We start from the raw sequence: 22,913 nt of genomic DNA, 5'->3' as shown, positions 1-22,913 counted from the left end.
TTTTGCCTGAAGGAAAGACCTAAATAGATCTGGGAAGGGAGGTACTGAAGGCAGCTGGCAGATATTTTGAGAAGCAGAGCATCCTAACTGTTGGATGTGAGCCCTTCAATCCCTTTCTCGATTTGGGTCACAATTCATCTCCTCCTGCTATAAGACATAATTTCAGAGGGGAGAAAAGCTACTATGTCTGCATATAGAGCCTGTGGGTTTCTTTAATCTTAGGAGCTACTAAGTTTTGGGGCCTTGTAGCAAGCTGTTCATTAAATACTTGCAAATTTGAGTTCTTTTTTCCCCATCTCTGATATTTAATTTTCTGACAGGTGGAAATAGAAATGTTAAGATATGCAACTGCTTAGAAGACCTTTAGGGTTTCTGCTAGCTGTGGGCATGTGGATAGGGGTTTCTGCTGCCATGGCACGGCAGATCCCTGCCCATTATTAGACTCAGCAGGGTTTGGAATTAGCTAGTTAAGGAGTCTTTTGCTCCTAAGGGTTAATACTGCTATATCTGCCTTCCCCTGGGGAAGAAATGCTGCCTGGTGTGGGTGAAGAGAAAAATGAGCAAAATATGGATGCCTTGGTCAGAGAACAGTGATTAGTTCCTCATTAAAGAGACAGAGAGAGACACACACTGTAACTATAGTAACTGCTGCATATATGATCCTCTACCCACCTCATTGTAACCCACATGGTTACAACAAAGATTTCAAGCTATTCTTACTTGTTTGTACAGCCATTCTTCCCACTGAAGAGTCACATAATAAATGCTTTTCAAATATGCATATATACATATATATACATGTATTTTTTTATTCTCACATGTACACAGACTCAGGGAAACTGAGTTTCTGTATGATTAGCTAAACAGATGGATAAAACCATTAGTATAAATACCTATCAGTGGTATTTGCAATATTTTTTCTTGCTGACTAAGGGAAAATAAATGCCATAATGACTCAGGAACCATGTCATCATTTAAGAATAATTGTATCTGTGCATATATTTCTATGCTCTGAGCTATTACATGTTTAATTTCAACTGCTTTTTTCTAATAAAATACTATTAACATTTAAAATTTGAGTTAATGAAGGATGTCTCAGAAATCCTGCTGCTGATATCAAAGCATGTTTCTGATCTCTCTCAAGCTGACAAGCCATTAGCCCATTTCACTGCACTCTGCACCTAATGGCTTTAATGCATGATACTGCTCACCTACTTGGAATAAAATGACTAACATTTAGCCCACTGATATGATCAAGCATAAATTTGAAAAAGGCAAATTGCTGGCAAATGTTCTCCCTTCAAAGGAGGTTGTGGCAAGGTTTACAATGTTCATCCTCCTCTATCTGGCCAAAATATCCTGTTCTGTACTAAAATTAAAGGGCAAATATGAGTTAAACCTAATGCCTTAGCAACTATTTCCAAATCCTGTATTTTATGGACTTTTAGCTAGAAATTCTAAGAGCTTCCAGTCAGCAGAACTGAACATCTTGCTTTGGTTTGAAACTGATATTGCCAAATAGCAAGTCTTTCCATTTATTTCTGATAATGAAACCACTTAGCAGTAATAGTTCTATCAGCATTAGAGGGACCAAATTTAAATCGAAGCCTACCAAGAAAGTCTTTGCTCATGTGAGGGGGTACTATAGCAACTGAAATGCCAAAGACAATCAAAGACATTTCTAAACTATTTATTTTTACAACAGAGGAGTGTAAGTCCAGCCTCCTAGTGTTACAATCATGAGTATACTTCCAGTCACTGAAATGTGGGGGGTTTTATGGATTACAAGACCTATTCTGATGGCTGTTTTTTAACTTTTAGACTGGTTAACTGAAAAGTGTTAATTTTTTACTGTTCTCAAACAAGCTCCTGCATGTTTTCTGCCTGCCTTTATCTTTTACAGTGAAAAAAAATCCTTTCACCTCAGTGAAATATCTCCATTAGTCTCAATACCAAGGCAGAATTTCACTGAAGTGTGAGCTCCACTGAAATTTCTTCTGTTTCCAATAAAGTACAGAATTCCTTCTTTCTTGAAGAAAAATCAGACTTTTCATGGCCAGGACCTTCCTGACACAGTTCCTGGGCATGGGTTGCAACTCGCCTTTTGTAGCTATAGGGCCATGCAGTGAGTTATCCCGGCCCTCACAGCGAGCACTGGCCACAGCGACTCCTGGGACATTCACTTTGCTCTTCTTGCGTGTCTCCTGATCTGGGTGCATGTGGAGGCTGAAGTTTCTGAGTTACCCAGAATGTTCAGCATATCCAGACATTTGCAGACTGTAGTAGATAACTGATACAGTTATCACAGAGAAAAACCTGTATGTGTGAAATCTGCCTCATCACCAAGGCTCTGTTAGGTTTAGACTAAGATGCTTTTGGTCTCCTAGAGTCTCCTCCTGGTCACATTGCATAACTACTTCCCCAGAGATGCTTCTTGCCTAGGTGTGCAAGAAACAGCAGCAGCTCTGAGCAGGAGGGTCCTGACAGGTGAAAAACAAGGAGTCCTGTATTATCTGTCTTTAAAAGCTACTTCAGAAAAGGTTGTGAAAGAATGTATGTGGCCTGTAATTACTTCTTGTCAGAGTATGTCAGAAACAACCAAAGAAGCTCTTGAGATGCATTGCCTTAGGTTCTTGCTTCCAGTAACATAGAAAAAAGGAATTTATGACACAGTTCTAATTTGTTGTTTAGAATACAGTTAATTTTAAACCTGTCAAAATTTAAAAAAACCTTACAAACCCATTGCATGTTTCTATTATATTTGAAGCCAGCATGTCAGCCTGAGCATCTTGGGAGAGCTTTAAAGTTTTTGTCATTCTATAAGTGCAGTGGTATTTTCAAATGTACCATGATGTACTAGCAGGTATACCTTTTTCTCTTTTACCTTTGAAATGGAATAATACTTTCTGGGATATTTCAGAACACAGAACAGGCATTCCTTAATTTCTCCAATACTTTTTGTAATTATTGATATTTTATTTTTCATTCTGCATGAATTTTCTCATTCATTTCTTCCCCTTTCAGATCAGTCAATTGACAAGTAAACACCTAGAATGTCTTTTTGTCTTTGCGTATGAAGTAATAGGGTGAAATACTTTTTCTCTACAATATTGTGGCAGGTCTTTTTGACATCAAGTGCATATCCCACCTGATGTCAAAACCTGTTTTATATTTGTGCAGCTTCAATCTCTGAAACAGGGAAGCGGAGTAGTGTTCATTATGGTTATGTGCATGTACAAAATGAACGCTTGGAGCAAAGCTATGGCATCAGCTAGTTGAACCTGGCATTTAGTTATATCTCTAGAGCTGAATTACACAGTTTTTTTTTCCATTAAAGATGAAAGTCTGCTGAATTCCAAACCTAGTTTTATTGTCTGCATTCCACAATGTAATTAGACTTAAAGATCATAATATAACTTTTCCTGCTTCTTTCTCCATACACAGAAAAATAGATTTCATGAGTTTTCCTGCTCAGAAATGGTTTGTTCTCCATGTGTAGCTTTTTGTATTAAACTATTAACTTCTGGGCAAGGTGTAATCCAGAGTGATTTTCTGATAACTTTTTTTTCTGAAGTCATGGAAATGTTCAGCCTAGATTGGCATAACAGTGAACAACTTCTAGTACCAATGAAGCAGTGTCACAGATACCATTGAAAAATATGGATTGCACAGCATGAAATCAGAATATACTAGGAGAACAGAACACATTCACGTCTGAAGAAAGGCTAAAATGGAACAAAAATTGACTTTAAATAGAAAATATGAAGACTCAGAACTGGGATGGGCCTATTTTAGAGGAGAAAATAAAATGAAGAAGTTTCATGTGAGGCACTGTAAAGGTGGCAGAGGTTTGTTGAAAGATGCTCTTGAATTTTAGTAGTGTAACTACTGAGGGTGCAGGCCATGAGGCTGCAGTAATGACAGAAAATTTGAAAATATACAGCAAAATTCACAGATGCACCATTCTTAACTGAGTAGCAGTAAATGTTGCCCTAACCAAAGTAGAAGCATATGTACTGTTTACCTGCATATACTCTGAAAAAAAAAACATATTTTACATATTTTTGTCATAAATATACCTTTATAACAAAGTGGAAGACAAAGTGGAAAAATAGTAAAATATTATGTAACAGGGTAAACTATAAATGGAGTGAACAACTGGAAGATGACAAAAATCTATATAAAGTATAGTATGAAAGGCAACATGCCTGTATGTTCGAGATTAGCTTTATTAACATTAAAATTTTTATGCTGTAAGAAATGTACTAATAGAAAATAGTCATGATGGGAAGAAGAAAAACCTAGAACTTTTATTTATTATTTTAAAATATTTAATAATATTAAATAAAAATGCAAAACCTATGCAATAGTTCAATGTGAATCATTGTAGCCTTTCAGATAGTAACAGATTAATGACAGTGCACAGTAACATTATGTCTTAACATTAGCCCTACTATACTCTGTTTCAAATGTTTATAAATCAGGTAATAAAGATATTTGAGCATAAAATATTCAAAGGTTAAAGTAAAGTCAGGTCCTGCATTCCAAGATGCTTCCAAATGCTGTTTTTCCAGGTGGGGCTCCTGCCAATATCAGTAACACAAAATCAGCCTAAGCTTTAAGGCATGTAACAGTGAACTTTTTCAACAGGAATGAATAGTACAATAGTTATAGTTTGCAAAAAATAATATATGTGTGTATGAAAAGTAAATCATTTTACAGATTAAATGATTAAATAGCAAAAACATCCCAACTTGTAAGAATTTGTATGGAGGGATAAGTTAACTTCTTCAGATAAATGTTAAACATGTTTTAGTGGAATTTTACATAAATACGTATTTTAAATTATCTGATGCTTTTAAGTGGAAATGTATGTCTTAAAGAAAGCCAGGAAGTCCCTTGGATACCTGCGAGTGCTGTAGTCTCTTACCTTTGTGTACACTGTCATGGCATATTATAGGAAGCATGAATTGCATTCAAACTAAGTTTATTTCATTCCTTTGCTTACAGCTGGCTCAGGATCCTCTTTTTCTATGGAAATACAGGCATATCAATCTTATTTAATTTCCCTGAACTCTGCTAAAATGGTCACAATTTTTCTTTATATTAATTGCACCATAGTACGGGTTAAAACTGTTTAACTAAATCACTTAAATTCATAGTAATACCCCCATTTAAAGTGATAATAGAGGATAATCACAACTTCATAATCACAGTCATAACTTTTAAACTTTCAAAGTAAGCGCAGTCAGTAATGCAGTGATGAAGAACAGTATTGTTTCCCATCATCTGTAGCTGCAAATCCTACCTACAACTGATGCCTATGACTAGACTACAGCTGCTGCATCCACACCTGGTGGAAACAGCTTCTCACAACATATTTCTGCTTCCACAGCCCTTAAACATTCACCATACCATGCATTCATATGGCCTTCATTTGTGTTTGTTAGAGTAGCAAATGGCTTATTCTTACCTGATTTAAAGCATGGCACATACAGTGAACCATGGCAGGAGGGGCAAGTATTTCCACTAGAAGAGAAATTCATATATTAGTGCTTCAGAATTTTACTGTTATTTTCTTGAGGAAAGTTAAAGTCTACCAAAATTCTAATAACCAGGAACACTAAAAAACAGTGGTTAAATGGTGCTCACAGTTCTTGTTTTGACATGTTCTGTATTCCACTTCCTTGTAAAAGTAACAGGTTTGATGGCCTTAAAAAGATTATCTAGAAAGCATCACTAATTTTCTCTTTTGCATATGGATATTGTCTAGTACTGCAACAATCATAGGACCTGAGAAATGTGTATTTGTTAATGACAGCTTAATGAGCTACTCTCAGAAAATTAATTAGTTAGTCTCTGGGTTACAGTCATTATTTTTTAAAAAAAGAAGCCCATCGATAAATCTTCTTTGTGGTGTTTCTCTGGGTAGATATTAGATGATGATATCAGATTCAGTGCTGCACTCTTTTGCTAATGATTGCACTGGATCAAGTAGGACACTAACAATTACAAACTTGTCAGAAGCAAGAAAGTAAGTATCTGAATCAATGCTTGAACTGTAATTAAAAAGAGCCCTGTAGCTAACAAGAAAATTGTGATAAACGAAGCAAGAAATTGCTTGTTATCTGTTGTGTCAACTACGCTTTGACGTTAATATTTTTGGAATAAAATAGTCATGAAAGTCTTCTGCCATGTTTACAGTTGCAAAACTTAACAGCCATTATGATTATGAGCAAGGCTGAGGCTTGGAATGGGCAAACAGACTAGGGGGAAAAAAAGGATAGTTTTTATCTGTATCTGAACAAAATAAAGTCATATTTCACTGCTAATCTATTAATGACTTGGCCTTTACCTGCTTCCCAGTAGTTTATGATTTCTCCTGCTGCAATCTGACCAGCAAGTAATTATGCAGGTTAGTACTGTGCATCGCTTTAAATCTTTACTTAATATGTTTTAGCTTAAAAACAGGTTTAAGCTGGGAGCTGCTCCTCTCTTAATACAGCAGGTTTTTGATAACTAAAGACTACTCAGGTTGAAACTTTTGCTTACGTTTTTCTTTTTGATGTCTTACGAAAGCTAATCAAGAAATTATAGTCTAGTAATTATTAGTTTGATTGTTAGGTGATGTACTTGAATTATACCATGGCTATATGATGAAATTCATGTCAGTAATATGTTGACTAATGAAGTTCTGGACCTTAGGCTTGTTGATATTGCCAGCAGTGAGCTATAGAGATGAGCTATAGAGACGAGTGAATGCTCACTCAGGCTTTGTGAAAGCAAGGATGCTTCAGCAGTGAGCTCTGACTGAAAAAAACACTGGGGTGATTTTTAGGCTTGCTGTGTCAGCAGCCTACTTGTGGTGCCGTGTCCCCCATCCTTTACAATGACAACAACAGCTGCTTAATGCCAGTCCCTGTGCCTCTTGCTCTGCCCTGGCCAGGCCTGAGCCCAGCACCTGCCCCCAGGCCCATGGACCACTGTGGGCGTGCTTCCCTCCTGCCATCCATCGAGGGTGGTGTTGATATCCAGCTGTCCAGGCTGGGCACTCTGAATGCACTCTGCTCCCGCCTGCAGACTTCTCTTGCCATTTGCTTCTCTCAAGTGAATGGTATTCCTGCACAAGGTAGCTCCAAAATCTCTGCAAGTCTCTCTCGTGTATGTGTGTGTGTTCAGTATGCTGAACATCTGAATACAATATTTTGCCTTATTAGGAGTGAGCCTTGATCTATTATCAGACAGTGAAAATCTGTGTGGTCTTGATGTTACAATTTTCTGACAAAACCAACAGAAACATATTTTCATCTCCTTTGTTCTTTGCTGAAAGCATTTAAGTACATTTTATCTGAAAATATTCCAGCGTATAGCTACCAAGACAATCAATTGCCACGAGAAAGCTCTTAGATATGAGTGAATAGTGACTAGAGGCACTGATGAGCTTTTAATTATTTATTTTGTAAGTAACAGGTTTACTTGTTAAAGAGGTAAGAATAACATAGCATTTATTACAAACCTCAAGGCACTATTAATAAGGCAAATTTCCTGAATGGACTTAGAAATAAAGAATTTTATTAATCTATTTGTTTTATACATATGACAAAATAAATGATGATAAATGCATCAGAATCTCTGTGTTTAGCTTAAATTACTTGTATCATCATACAGAGATTCCTAGTGATGAATGATACATATAGCATAATACATCCCTAACCACAATTTTTTTAGCACAGCTCTCTGCAATGATCTTGCTGAGAAGGGATGTAAAAAAATAATTTAAAACTATTTAAGAAGATGATCTCTGCCACTATTAACTGGCCTGGCAAGACTTCTTCATTATCAAATTTGCATTAAAAAAGTTAAAGCTGTTATTTCTTGCTGGACTTCCCTTCTCCTCTGGAATTCCTCTGGAAATTTACATGAGAAATTCCTGAGAAGCTGCAGTGACAATATTCTGCAGCCACCCTATAATTCCTGTTAGTCTTTAATACACTTTAGAGTTTTGTAAAGTCAGTGACATGTGTTGTTACTGATTTAGTTCATCCCTCTACCCTGGCTGACAGTTTCCTACTTTGCCCCTTTCTCTCCTTGAAAAAAAAAAGAATCTGCTGAGTGAAACATTTAGAGGATATGGGAAAAAAATCTGCCTAGAAATAAAGAGGCCATGATTTTTAGTGTTGTGTTTTGAATGATCATTTGATCATAGCTGATGCATACCTGTGCTGGGAAGAGATACTAGTCAGCAGAAAAACTCATATGAAAAGTCAGTAGTTTAAATTTGAAACTGAGCAAAATTTAAATTTGAAATTAAATCAATGAGGCCATTTGTGGCCCAATGGTTGCAGTTCGAAAAGATAATATAGTCTTCACAGCAATTACAAGGTGACATACAGTGGCCTATTTATGCTACTGTATGTCACTACAGAGACTTAAAACATTCTGAGTGTGAAATTTATTGAAATTAAGAAATAATACTAAGGGTCTTGAATTGAACACTTAAGGTTGTTTTATGCTGTGCTTGTGCTGTTCCATGGATAAACAAATGCTCAAATTATGCTATATTTTGGCATATAACAATTCCTGAACTCTTTCAAAATAGAGAAATCTGTAAAATAAAACCATTTCTGTCATAATTGTGCTTTGTTTTCCTTAAACATTTTGACAGTGCAGTTTATCTCCTAAGTGCCAATGTCCAAGAAAAAAAAAATTGTTTGCTAATCTCTTTAGTTCTAGGGTTTAATGTGATGTTAATAATCATGCCCACAACTTGCATAGATTTAGCAAAGGCATGAATCACAGCACAATTATATCTCAGTGAATTGAGGAATTTGTAAGCAAGCCAAAGTACTTAGCAGTTCCTGCTGTAAAAGTAGTGTAAGAATATGGTACAGTGTTTCCAGATGCAGTTCTATTACAAGATGCAGCAAGAAAAGTCAAGGGGAAAATTTCATAATTTTGTTTGAACGACAAGAAGAAGCTCTTCATGCTAGGGTGATCTTAGTAGCCACAAAATAGTTTCAATTGAGGCAAGAACAATTGAAGTGTAATTAATAAATATAGAAACCCAGGAAATTCTAGTCTAAAACTACCTTGTAGTGATGCACATTTGAAGGGTGCTTTATGCAGATTGCAAAGTAATTATTGGTTGCCCTATCTCACTATTGCCTGGCTTTTTATTGCTGAAATATTTACTGCCTTCAAAGGCTGGCAGTGTCTTGGGAGCTCGTGCAGACTTCTGAACCACTGGAGGGGAAGGGAGAGGCCTGGCAGAGGAGGGTGGGGAGATGCTGTTATACCCTTTCTTTTTCCTGCAGAAAGGTAACTTATAGGAAACAAAGCCTAAGGCTCTGGGGAGGCTGTCTAGTCTGGCAAAGCTGAAAAAACTTGGCCAGTGCTTTACAACTAAATGATGAGGTCCCCTTTGGCTTACAAGGAACGAGAGTTTGCCCTGTGCCTCAGTTGCCATGGAATGGGCCTGTGGCTCTGGCCTCCAGAGTAAAGCAGGGAAACTCTGATATATCAAGTTCTTCTGGCCCAAGAAGTACCAATTATGCATAAATAGTTCCTGACAGATGTTTGTGTGATGTGGTCTCAAAAACTGCTAATGATGGAGATTTCGCTATTTCTAGTAAGACTACCTTAGGAAAACTATCACAATGTTAAGGTCTAGAAACACATCTCTCTTGATCTCGAGACCAAATCCCCCAGGTGCAGTATAAGTCTGTTTTTGCTAAACTTTCCTGCAGTGGGCACAGAAACAGATTGATCTACTCTCCCTACAAGATGATTTTGCATATCAGAAGGATGCTCAGTCTCCTTCTAGCTTTTTTCTCTTCAAACTAAGTAGCTGCAATTAATTCCGTTTTTTCAAATTCCCTATAGGATATTTTGTAACCCCCTGAGTATTTTTCTTGTCTTCCTCTAGGTTCTCTCCAGCTGATCCATGGATTTCTTGAAACAGATACTCTGTGGGAAGCAGCAGTGCTGAACAGGACAATTTGGATACCTTGCCTACAGCTCCTTTTTTCTATATATGCACCAGGACACAAAGACAGCTTTTAGATTGATGTTGTTGGGTACTTAATTACCAGGTCAATAGACTTTCTTCTTGTGTTTGGGCAGCTAATCCCATCTAAGAACAAATAGAAAGTACTTTACCCCCCAAAAAAATTAATAATTTCAAAAATTTCTCAAGATTGATTTTGAATTTCAAGAATTGATTAAAAAAGTCACCCAAACTTTAGTGGAATCAAGAAGAAAAATGTCAGTCTGCACATACCTGTGCAGTTAAAATATACGTACTGCCTTCCATATGTTTACAGATCAAGTCTGTAACTCTACAGAACTGACATATCCATACCATAATTATGGGCAGTGAAAGCAATAACTATACCACTGTTAACCAACTTTATAATAAAATAATTTAGGTTAGAAAAGAACTTTAAGATCATTATTCAAACCTAACCTAAATCCTGTACAGTTTGCTGTCTTATTATATTCTGTTATCAAAGGGGTGTTAATACAAAGGGCATCTTCTGACTAATATTCTAACTGTTGAACTGCACAGAGAAACCAGATGTGGTCAAAATATTTAGAATACTTCTTAAGCTGATTTGAATATTCTGAACCAAACTGTGTCATCTTTTTCATCTGTATGTTAGTAAACTACCTTCTAACTGGATAGATGTGGCCTTTTTTCTTGCTCTTGTCTTTGGACTATTATTTTACTTTGAATATTTGATAAAACATACTGCAGAGCCATATTTTGCCTGTCACTTTCTCTTTGTGAATGTTCTTTCATTACTTCCTTGAGTTTCCTGCTCTGTTTACTTCTGTCTCTATAATTCATTGCAGTCTTTTTGATAGTCTTTCAAATTTTAGGAAGCATCAGCATATTTTCTCTCTTTTGTTCAGTGACAGTTTGTCTTCAGCTGAAGTCAGATGATGTCTCTTCATTGCTGGTAATATTTCTGTTACATGAATTTCTGCTGTCACTATTTCTTAGCAGGTAGGCCACAGCTAGGAGCTCTGTAATAAACTGCCACCATGAGGCATTAGCTAAGTCATAATGCAATAATCTAATATTGGAAATAATATTAATTGCACAATGAATCAGAGATATCTAGAGGCTTTTCTAAGACTGAAGTCATATCCCATATGCATAGTAGTTTGTTGAGCTGTATACAATGATAAACAGAATCATTCTTTAATAGTGTTAGGGTAACTGTGGGTTATTATCTTTTTTCTGTTTAAGTTAAGATGGCATCAGTATTTTTCCTTCCTTTGTTGCCTAAGAGCTTTCTGGTAGTGGAGCTTCTGTGTGTATTTAAGTTAGAAGAAATATTTACCCTCTTCTCACCTATGCTATGTGCACTACCAGTAAAAGAAGCAAATAAAAATTTCAAGGAGTAGAATGGTTGCAGCAGTAACTTGGAACTGCCTAAGGACAAATGAATTGGTCTGAGCAGCTGGGTACCGACCATACTCTGAAACTTCTGTAAGATCCTTGGGTCACTCCACCTCTCCACCTCCAACAAAAGCGCCCTCACAGACATGAACTCTAAGCACCCAAGGACTTACATAGATCATGGAAGGACCTGCCATATTACTTGTTTTATCCAGCAGTTTTTTTTTTTTTTCTGTGAACATCGTGTGCTTATTTTAATTGCAATTTAAAAGGTAAGGGGGTGGGAAACAGGCAGAAGTACCTTCCTGACTCTGTAGGGCTCCTGAAAGAATAACTCTGAGATGTGTGACTTGCCAGTGTTGAACATTTCCTTAACTCTAAGTTCTAGTTGTTATGACACATTCAACACCTCTATTCAGTCTTCCAGGCAAAGCACGTAAAAACCCATATTGGGTGATCTATGTATTTTAGAGCAAATAGAATCTAAAATGGATACTAGAATTAATAGACCCTGGTTTGTTGGCAGAGCATTACCTTTTTCCCAATATGTAATGTCTGATTTGCTAACAAAACTGAAAGAAAGGCCACAATTGTAATTAAATAGAATAGGCATGAATAGCATAAAATAGAAGTGTAATACAAATATGTAAAGCAGAAATATTTGTCATTGTTTTAGTTCTTTTAATTCTTCCCAAAGATGTCATAACCTGTCAGACTGTGGCCGTTTGTCTGATTTGAAAATCTTTCCTTTCAACAAAAAGTGAAATGTTTCCATGGAGATCAGCCAGAGATAGCCAAATGACGAACTTCTTGGCTGTACTTTCGGTTTGGTTTCTATGGTTTCCAGACAAGGAGGGGGTAACGTGAAGTCACTGATCTTCCTTTCCTTTTTCCTTTCCTTTCCTTTCCTTTCCTTTCCTTTCCTTTCCTTTCCTTTCCTTTCCTTTCCTTTCCTTTCCTTTCCTTTCCTTTCCTTTCCTTTCCTTTCCTTTCCTTTCCTTTCCTTTCCTTTCCTTTCCTTTCCTTTCCTTTCCTTTCCTTTCCTTTCCTTTCCTTTCCTTTCCTTTCCTTTCCTTTCCTTTCCTTTCCTTTCCTTTCCTTTCCTTTCCTTTCCTTTCCTTTCCTTTCCTTTCCCTTTCCCTTTCCCTTTCCCTTTCCCTTTCCCTTTCCCTTTCCCTTTCCCTTTCCCTTTCCCTTTCCCTTTCCCTTTCCCTTTCCCTTTCCCTTTCCCTTTCCCTTTCCCTTTCCCTTTCCCCTTCCCCTTCCCCTTCCCCTTCCCCTTCCCCTTCCCCTTCCCCTTCCCCTTCCCCTTCCCCTTCCCCTTCCCCTTCCCCTTCCCCTTCCCCTTCCCCTTCCCCTTCCCCTTCCCCTTCCCTTCCATTCTTTCTCTCTCTCTTTCTCTCTCTCCCCACCTTATATTTTTGCAGGTTAAAGGTTATCATAAAACTAGTTGTGTGGGCCCACAACAAGACCACAACAAGCAAGTGTAATTGTTGTCATCTTGGTCTTTGAAAAGCCTTGCATAGGTCAATTGTGCAGTTTTACATTTGCCCTCATCCTAAGATAAAGAAATAAAGAAAAAGTGATAAGACTTTCTTAGCATTCTGAGCAAAGTTATAGGGAAATAAGCTTATAATGACTACATTTACCTTGACTGGGCACACAAGGAAAAAATGGTAACAGGATTGACACTGCACACTTCTTTTTAAAGGATACAAAAGCTAACAATGAAATACTGCATCTTGGAAATATCTCAAGGCCTTCAGAATAAGAAATGCTGCAGGTCTCACCAGTAATGTTAAACAGAAAGGAGAAATGTAGGTATGAAAGTAGTAAGCAGGGTAGCTAATCGATTTCTATACAGTGTCAAGAGAATTCCATAAAGCAAAAGAAAACTGTCACCTTGACATTTAAACTCTCATCTTTCCTCTCACTCTGCACAGGAAAGTTGTTTCCCTCAAAAAGTATCACATGGTTGTTTGGAACTGGTAAATACATCCTTTCCATGTTACTTCAGAGAATGTTACAAAGCACATATTCCTTCCTCATAGATCCAAACGGTATTTTCCTCTCCATCCTGTTTCACTGTTTCTGCCTTTCCCAAGTACGGTAACACAAACTTTTTTCCATTCTTCTCAGTGTTTTTGAGGGCTAATTCAATTCTCTCCTACCAAGTCTGCCATGTTTCTGAGAAAGCAGCTTCTGTCTGTTGCCTCCAATTGCATCCTTCTTTTTCTGGCTCCCTTGCAGAAACAAATTTTTGATGTTGCAGAAAGAGTCTGAAGTAAGAATGAAGAAAACAAGATGTGATGCTATTGCTATTTGGAATTCTCTGAAGTGAGGACTGAATGAAGCTTGCTGACTTACAAAGGCTCTTAGATCTGCCTAGTATGTAACACTCTGCAAATTTAACTGTTCATGCTGTCACCAGACAAGAAACTGATGAAAAATTTAGTATATCACCCAACCTGCTATGATGCTTAAACCTATTCTTTTCAAAAAAAACAAACAAACAAGAAAGAGTAAAGAGTAGGAACTAGTTTAACAATTCAAGCTATCCCTTCCCATTGAAAAGCCAAGTTAAATAATTGAAAAGTTGGCCATGATCCAACAACTTCCACGGTTTTAACTTAAAAAAAAAAAAAAAAAAAAAAAAAAAAAAAAAAAAAGTAAAACCCCCATAACAAACACAGGGCACAATGTATATTGAAAATAAGATCACAGAATATTATTCAGACATAAAATCTCTTATTTCTAAAAGCTTTGAAAAGTGTTTGAAATCTCAGCAGAAAACAGATGGTTTGTGGTAGCAGAATTAGAGCAAGGGACCAGAAGGCATCACCAGCCTGACCCACAGTAAATTAATGAGGGGACTACAATACCTTAAACGTGTGCAGCAATGGAAGGTGGCAGGTGCTGCTGCTTGCCCTCCAGTTGATTCCTGGTCACAGCGTTCACTGTTCTGCTGGTGAAAGGAGATGAAGAGATGGGAATAAGCCCTGTTAAAATGGCACAGGGAAGGGCCATCCCTTCCACTTACAGCAGTCTCTCCTTAAATTGTCATGTATGACTACAAGACTGTAAATACCTGCAAGAAGATGAAACAAGCAGTGGGAATCTGGTACAATTGTTGTCTTAAATAGCTTGAGGTGAGTGCAGTTTGCAGAAGCATTGCTGGGGAATATACTGAAATTGGTCTGTGTGAGATCTGATTAGTACAAACATCTGAAATATTCATCCTTTACTTTGAGATCACTGTATGAATAAATTTTTAGGTATATGGAATGTAATTTTTATCTTGGTTAAGTAATAAAAGACTAGTTCAGTGATGTCCATTTGTAAAGCATGACAAAATAGGGTTTCACCTATGTAACAATTCCTAATTGCAGTACAGAGTAGAACTTCTTACTGGCTTGTAGAATGGCATCTTAAGTCTTGTAGAAAAGATTCTCCATGATAGAAAATATTTTCCCGGAAGGTATAGACTGCATGTTGCTTTGTGGGTTAGCTTTCAGTGAAGACTGTGCATTGTGTTATTCATTGCCATTACTCTGCTTTCCTTTAGTTATATAACCTGTTAAGAATGATAGATAGTTTTCAAAGATTATGGTCATCAAACCAGTATTAGTTGAGATGTCCATGTGCCAGATGTACTTTATAGTAAAATTCCTGCCTTCTACAGTGTGATTCTGTTGCCATTGCCTGTATGCATCTAAGAACTGTCTATCTAAGAACTAGCTGTCTTTGGGTCTAGGAAGGGGTCACAGAGCCAAAATACTGTAGTGTCAATCAGAAGCTGCTCTCATTTCACAGAATTACAGAATTGCTATGGTTGGAAGAGACCTTCAAGGTCACCTAGTCCAACTGTAAACCTAATACTGTGAAGTCCACCACAAAACTATGTCCCTGAGTGTCACAGCTATGTCTTTTAAATACTTCTAGGGACAGTGATTCAACCTTTTCCCCGGCCAGCCTGTTACTTTTGGGAAGGAATTTTCCCTAACAGTTAGTCTAAACCTCCCTTGGAGCAACTTGAGGCTGCTTGCTCTTCTGTCACTTTTTACCCAGGAGAAGAGACTGACTCCCACTTGGCTACAACCTCCTATCAAGCACTTGCAGAGAGTGATAACTTCCCTGAGCCTCCTTTTCTCCAGGCTAAACACCCCCAGCTGCCTCAGCCACTACTCAGAGGACTTGTGCTCCAGAGCCTTCACCAGCTCCATTGCCCTTCTCTGGACTCGCTGCAGCCCCTCAATGTCTTTATTGCAAGGAAAGGCCCAATACTGGACACAGGATTTGAGGTGCAGCCTCACCAGTGCTGAGCACAGGGGGACAATCACTGTCCTGGTCCTGCTGGCCCCACTATTGCTTACACAGGCCAGGGTGCCATTGGCCTTCTTGTCTTAACTGGCCCATGCTGGCTCCTGCTTTGCCACTGTCAACCAGCACCCCAAGGTCCTTTCTGCTGGCAGCTTTCCAGGTCTCTGCAGCAGTTTCCCTGCTGTGACCAATCACATACTTGCTGTGTGTAAAGCAATGCTTCTTTTTGAATTGTGCCAGATGTGCATCCTACAACATCCATGACCTGCAAGGATGAATAGAGGAGCTAGCTGTTCTGCCTGCTCCCCCACACCACAGTCCCATGACTGAGGCTGCCATACAGTAAGGATGTGACTGCACTTTGACTGGGTACTGGATGTGCAAATAATCGTGACAGAAGAGGGGGATGCAGCTTCCAGTGCAGCAGAAATAAATCTATGGCCACCCTCTGGTTGCAAGTGTAGGTGTCACTTCCCTCCTCTGCACATTTTTGATAAGTTGAAATAGAATTGCATACCACAAATTATCTTCAGCAATCCATGTCTCCTCAGTTATACCTTTCTGCAGTGATCTCTGCTGCTTAGAAAAGGAGAATAAATTAACAAGCACGAGGTTTTTTTACCTCTGATTGCAGCCCTGGGCTATCTCCCTGTTATCAGAACTTCACAGGAAAACTGTTGGTTTTCACCCTTCTAAGGAAATCTTTTCCACTTAAGCTCATGACTCTCCTTTGCCTCTTTTAATCTTGGCAGAAAGTCCTCCTAACCTGAAGCTTAGCTAAACATGCTTGGAGATGACTGCAAGAATACTTCAGTGTTATTCTGCCAGTGTAAAAAAACAAGGAAAGACTTCTGTGGTAAGTCTGAATATTTGGCTTTTGAATAAAAAACTGGAACACAAAAAAACTTCAAGAAAACAGGCTTGATGTCATCTAGCTAAAATTTAAAGACAGAGTGATGTTAACTACATGATTTTGCTTAAAATCCCCAAAGGAATTCTCAGAGAGAGTGACCAGTGAAGTCAGAAGAGCCCATAAAAGCAGGTGGATGATAAAGGCTTCAATCCATGGTGAACTAGGTTTGTCTTTGTGATTTCCAAACAACAAAACTTTCTGATGGAAGAAAGAAAGAGGTAAAAAAACAAACAAAAAAAACCAAACAAAAAAACACAAAAAAACCCAAAACAAACAAAAAACAAAAATAAACATAAAGCCCAAAACAAAACAAACAAAAAAAAAGGAAAAAAAAAGAAAACCAAAACAAAAAAAAAAACACAGAGGAAAGAGGAAAAAGAGAAAAAGGGTCTTGAACCTGCCGGGAGAGGTCTGTGATGTGCTGAGGCACTTCCAGCTTGTCCAGTACATATATTCCCCAACCTTGACTAAAAAACCGAAAATGTTAGATGGCTCCACAAATCTAGCCATATCTTTCCAGCTCAACTTACCATGCCACCTAACAAGCATACTATGACACTGATGACAAGAAGCCAGAATTTAATGTAGTTTTAACTGCCCTTGACACTCACAGCACTTTCTGCTGTAGACATGCAGGACACTGAGACTGCAGACTTTGCATTTTAACTCAGTCAATATCTGTGCAAGAAACTGCTAATTGGTCCAGAATTTGGGAAGCCTTAAGCAGATATAATAGGTTGGCTACTGAAAAGAATAGCAAAATATATTTTTTTCTTTATAAAATTACTTCCTAAAAGTATATAGGATGGTGCAGGAAATTAAAGGTCTTGAAGTCAATGCTCAGAGTCCTTTTAATATTGAAATTGAACAATGAAAATCAAGATTCTTAATCTGAATGCTTTGAAGAAGGCACATTTTCCTCTTTTACTGCATTTATCTGCTCAGGATATTATCCTTTGTGTGAAAAAAAAATATTAATGATCTGCTTTAATAGTTTTGTTGCTTAAAAATTTATGTTTATGAGCAGATATATAAAATATAATAGTAAAATATGCCTCCCAAGCAGCCCCAACAGTGTCTCCATTTGTATGACAGCAGCAAGGCTCAGTCATATTCATTCCCATTTCACACATCCTTCAGAGGTCACCAGATCACTTGGCCAGTTTAGATAACCTGTCCAACTTAGTGAATTTCCAACCCGTGGGATGTCAAAGAGATGCTTTAATGTGAAGATTTTCACTCTAAGAGCATGAGAAATGATCAAAGGGAGGGCCAGACAGGGAAAAGGGATATTAAGGAATGGTATGTGGTTTGGGGGGTAGTATGTGAAGTGTGAGGAAAAGTTATTTTTGATTAAAGACACATTATGTGAATGGAAAAAAGTATTATTTTGAATAGACAAAGTGGCTAAACAAGAAGTTAAAAATTTGGTCCAGACAAAAAAAGAGTCACACTGACTGCAAAGAAGGAGGATGCAGTAGTTTTGAGACACTCTTGAAGGACTCATCTTTGCTAGAGAAAAGTTATTTTTAATACACATTCAAATTTTCATGTAATATAAGTTGCGTCTTTCTTCTAAACACGCAAACTGGTCAAATTGTGTAGAGGGCTGTACCAAAGTTTCACCCCTTGCGAGTTAAAACTTGCGGGTTTAATTTGGTGCAAATGGCACCCTGAAATTTGACCACTGCTTTCTCTCATTTTTATCCGCCGTTTTGGGACTTCCACGCACACCAGTAAAGATGCCAGTAAGCTCAAGTGTAAACTGCATTTCAGGTGCTGTTATTGACCTGTTTTAAATGTACTGCAAGCATGTCGGGACGTTTTACTGAACTCCATAGCTCTGCTGTGTCACCAGTGGGCAGCGAGGCCCTGCCTGAGGAGCCGAGGCTGTGCGCCCCGGTGTGTGGGCTCTGGCGGGAAGCTCGCTCCGTGCTCCCGCTGGAGCATCCTCCGGGAGCGGCGCTGGGCAGAGCAGGAGCTTCCTGCTGCCATCTATTGATAGCAGGGGGAAGGGTCCGGAGCCGCCCGCCCCCCGCGCCCCTCCGAATCTCGCTTACACAGCTAACGAGGTGCGGCCGTTCCCAGCAATTGAACAAGCAGAAAATGCTTTCAGTTTGGTGCAGGGTGAGCGAGAATTCTGCATAACACTATCTCAGCTCCGGGTCACGGCGTATGAGGGTTCAGAACCTCAGAGAGAAGGGAGAAGGGCCTCTGGGGCTTTGCCAGAATGAATTTCACAATGAACGACAGTAAGAGTTAAAAGAACTGACACGGAGATCATAATACTTGTAAAGCAATAATTGTTGGACAGTTTGGAAGCATGACAATCCCTTTGCAGGGCTGTACAAAAGGCAGAGGACCACGAAGGCTCACTCAGGGAGAGCCAAGAGGAGAGCAGGACCCTGGGTATGGAAGGAGCATCCTCCTGCCGGCACGTGGGGGCTGAACGGGGGATGTGTAAGGACGTGTTAGGATGTGTTAGTATGTGTAAGGATGTGTAAGCATGTGTAAGGATGTGTAAGGATGTGTAGGGATGTGTAAGGATGTGTAGGGATGTGTAAGCATGTGTAAGGATATGTAAGGATGTGTAGGGATGTGTAAGGATGTGACGGGCTCTGTAGCTTCACTGACCAGGGACAGCGTGCAGGGTGGCTCTGACAACTGCAAGGGAAACGTGGGACCAGAGGTCTTCAGTATAGGATATTCATATCAGTGGGTGGGGAAACTGAGTCAAAAGATTTAGAATGCCTGAGCTGTGGAAGTGTGTGTTTTGCTTTTTGTGCAAACACCTTTGTGGTTGTTGATGTTTAATTCCCTGAACTGATCTCAGCTTTGTTTCCCTATGGCTTTTTTTTTTTTTTTTCATATAATGACTTTCATACACAGGAATATTCTGCCTGCAGGAGGTTTCTGTCATTTTCCCGTACATTTCAGGGACTGGCTATGAACTGTTTCTCCAGTGAGTAGAAGGAATCAAAAGTTACTTATCCTTACTATCTTTGCTCATAAACACCCACTAAGAGTAAAGCACCACTAAAATAAATTCAAAGATCTTATACACACATTATATGTGACCAGCTTGCTGTTAACTTAATATTAATATGAAAATTCTAAAATTAGAAAATAATATGGAATAGATGAAAGGAAAAACTCAACCTTTAAAAATTAACCTAAAACCAACACACTGAGGTGTACTCGTGCCAAGTATGGTTTCTGTCTTACAGAGGTTATTAATATATTTTTTTCTGTTGTTAGTATAATTAAACATAATTAAAAGATCCTCAGCAATTGCAGTCTACATCTGGAAAGGTAGCATATTAATGCCATTTAAATTTTTCTCTCAGGGCATAGGGGGAAAAGCAACATTGGATATTGCACAGATCATCTTTGTGTTGCGTTTACTATCAAAATAGAATGCATGTAGGAAAAAATATCTCTCTCAGAAATAACCCAAGCTTTATTTCTAGTAAAAAATAATTAATACATAAGAGTATTTTTGTCTGCTTCTTAGGATCATACAGCCTCAAAGGCTGTGATTTTCTCCTCAGGACACTCATAACTGCTCCACTGAACCAAGCCCGCTGCTGAAGCCAGCACTTGGCCTGGACAGAGCTGCTGATACTGATGGTGTGCAGCCTGGTCTGTGTGTCAGCAGAACAAGCACAACCTCTGAGCCAGTCTTGCTGCTCTCATACAAATGTGTGAGTGCTCCTTGGTGAAGGTGGGAGGGTGCAGTTTGCATCCCCACAGAGATGGCCAGGCTCTGTGGCCACTTAGCCAAATACCTCAGATCCTTTTTTGCTGGCTGTCCTCACACTTGCATACTCCCCCATGCCAGCTCGTCCTGGGGAGTCTGGCCCACTCTCCTGTTCCAAACATGCTGTGTAGGCATGATATGTCCTCTTGACTGGGAAACACCTAGGCTGCCTCTGTTTGGGTGAAATGAGCAAGGTTCTGCTATCTCCTTTCTTGCTGGCATTCCAAGCCTAGCAGGAATAAGTTATTCTTCATGATCTGCCTCCCACAGTCCATTCACAGTGTCACCTTTACCATCTGCCTCTCCAATTTCATATCTCCTTGTTCAGGTGAGTCAGCCTGCAAAGCATTTCACTTGGGTCCATTTGATTCAAATCAGGGAGAGCAAGCATCTACTATACAGTAATAAGGAGAAATCAAAATTTTAAGACTGCTTTTTCATCAGTCTTTTCACTTAAACTCTGCTAAGCTAATTCCCAAAAGTGAACTTTTTCTGGAAAGCACAGAGAAAGAAATTTTAAAAAAGCATGTATTTTTGAGAAAATGTGCTTTGGGGTATGTCAGTGACAACAACATACAAGGGTGTGGAGAACAACAGAATGGGAAGGACTGAGACCTATGCAGAGGCTTTGCAAAATAAATCTCATAGGGAGAATGTTAAATTGGTTTTTTCATTATGCATTTTTCCACTAAGAATCTATTCATGATCTTAAGGAACAATGTCAAGACAATAATATTTAGTGCTGGAATTATATGTTCTTGCTAATATCTGTATTCCCTTTAATGTTGATGAGGCTAGTGAAAAAATGCTACATTCAGTTCTGAAGTCTATAATTTACAAACAAAAAAAGTATTGAAGAAGATTCAGAAAAGAAAAAGAATGGGGGAGCAAGTAGAAAATAGACCTTTAAATAGTTCCTAAAGACTTTCAGTCTAACTTATCAAGGAGAAATTTAAGTGATGACAAATCTATTTATAACAGTGAGAACAAACTTTGATAAAAGATGTTCAGTATCTGATTTGTGAAAAAAAGAAATATTTAAACTTGAAATAAATGAACATTCTTATAAAAAGTAACCATTGATTGCAATGGCTTGTCAGAATACAAAATCCTCAGATCTAAAAAGTTTCTATTAGTGTTTGGACACTTATTTAATTATTGTGTTTGTTTTGTTTGGATTTTATTTTTGTTTTTGCTGTTAACATTACCTGTCAGCACTTTACTGACAGTCTTAAATGTTGAGCATATCTTATCAAAATACAGTAGTATTTCAAGATATCAGAAGGTCATTCTGCCCTACTGCTAATATGTTCTCTGCTGAGTTTTCAGAAACACCTGATTGCTTTTGGTGCCCTCCTGTTAATTTTTATTAGACAAGGCACCATACTGCCTGACTATACAAGCATCACATATCGTCAACACTGGAATCTCTGAGAGCTACAGGACTAGAAATTTTATCTATGAACTAATTGGAAGTTCCTTAGATGTGAGAAGTAGTATTTGACATTCTGTGTGTGTGTGTTCAGGTTTTTCATTTGATCCTTATTAATCATTACAGTTTCCATGTAGCTCACACTCATACACTGGTTATTTCATCTTCCATAAATCCCTGAGATATAAAGGGGGTGGTCAGTGCTGTGTAACAGGCTATTCCAGATAAGAACTACTTAATACAAGGTGAATTTTATCTGAAGTCAGTGCAGAGAGCAAGCAGAGGACAAGTCATAAAAATGTATATTCAGTGTTGCTAATGCAGTGGAGGTGTAACTGCTTTCACCTCAGGAGTAGGAAAGCTTGGGACATCTTTCAAATGTTAATTCTTATACCATCTTTTTTAGGGATCCATTTTACCTATTTATCAGAATGAAGAGGTATCTTTATTTTCCTCTCTGCAATTGCCATAACATGGAGCAGGAGCAGGCAGATAAAATTCAAATTGTTTTGGAGCAGAATTTTTCAAATATGAGAGGATAAAATATTTCCTGTATGACAAATTCTTGAAATCTTACCAGAATTACTCCATTTTGATTATTTAGCATTTTTAATTATTCTTTGACTTTTTCAATTACATAATCTTAAAAAAAATATTTCCAAGTGTGAATTTATCCCAAATGTACAAATGGCCTTCACTCACTGTACATAATTCCAGTTTTACTTCTGGGGTATTTTTAAAAAAATATTCATTTGTCAGATTATCTACTTTTCAAAACATAGATGATTCTTAAGCAGTCTTTAACTCCAATTAAGAACAACCTTTCAATAAGTTATGGCTTATTACATCATTATATACAACATTTTGCCACTATATAGCCAAAGTTTTGTGCAATTTTATGAAAGCTTGAAGGCTTGCTTTTTAGAGTTAATATATCTGCAGATAAAGTTGGAAAATAAGTGAGGACATTTGATGTTATAGCAACAAAAATATTTTGCTATTTCAGTAACACAGAAGTTACACTGTTTTTATCTGTATAGCAAGTATATTTCTATGTTTAAGACTTGAAAATTTTTGTCCT

The 22,913-nt window shown here is 38.1% G+C and overlaps 1 protein-coding gene across 1 annotated transcript in view; it reads left to right on the top strand.

Moving 5' to 3' along the window:
- GABRA4 (gamma-aminobutyric acid type A receptor subunit alpha4) overlaps positions 1-10,681 on the top strand; it is an 87,691-nt gene extending 77,010 nt beyond the window's left edge. The window contains exon 9 of the mRNA XM_072928136.1: positions 9,926-10,681. Within this exon, the coding sequence (XP_072784237.1) occupies positions 9,926-9,940 (15 nt within the window). The 3' untranslated portion in view covers positions 9,941-10,681. The remainder of the gene's footprint in view (positions 1-9,925) is intronic.
- Positions 10,682-22,913: the final 12,232 nt, after the last annotated feature.

The sequence above is a fragment of the Taeniopygia guttata genome, chromosome 4 (genome assembly GCF_048771995.1).
Source record: "Taeniopygia guttata chromosome 4, bTaeGut7.mat, whole genome shotgun sequence".
Taxonomy (NCBI): Eukaryota; Metazoa; Chordata; class Aves; order Passeriformes; family Estrildidae; genus Taeniopygia; species Taeniopygia guttata.
The sequence above is the reverse complement of the archived record's forward strand: the minus strand, read 5'-3'. Positions and strand labels throughout refer to the sequence as shown.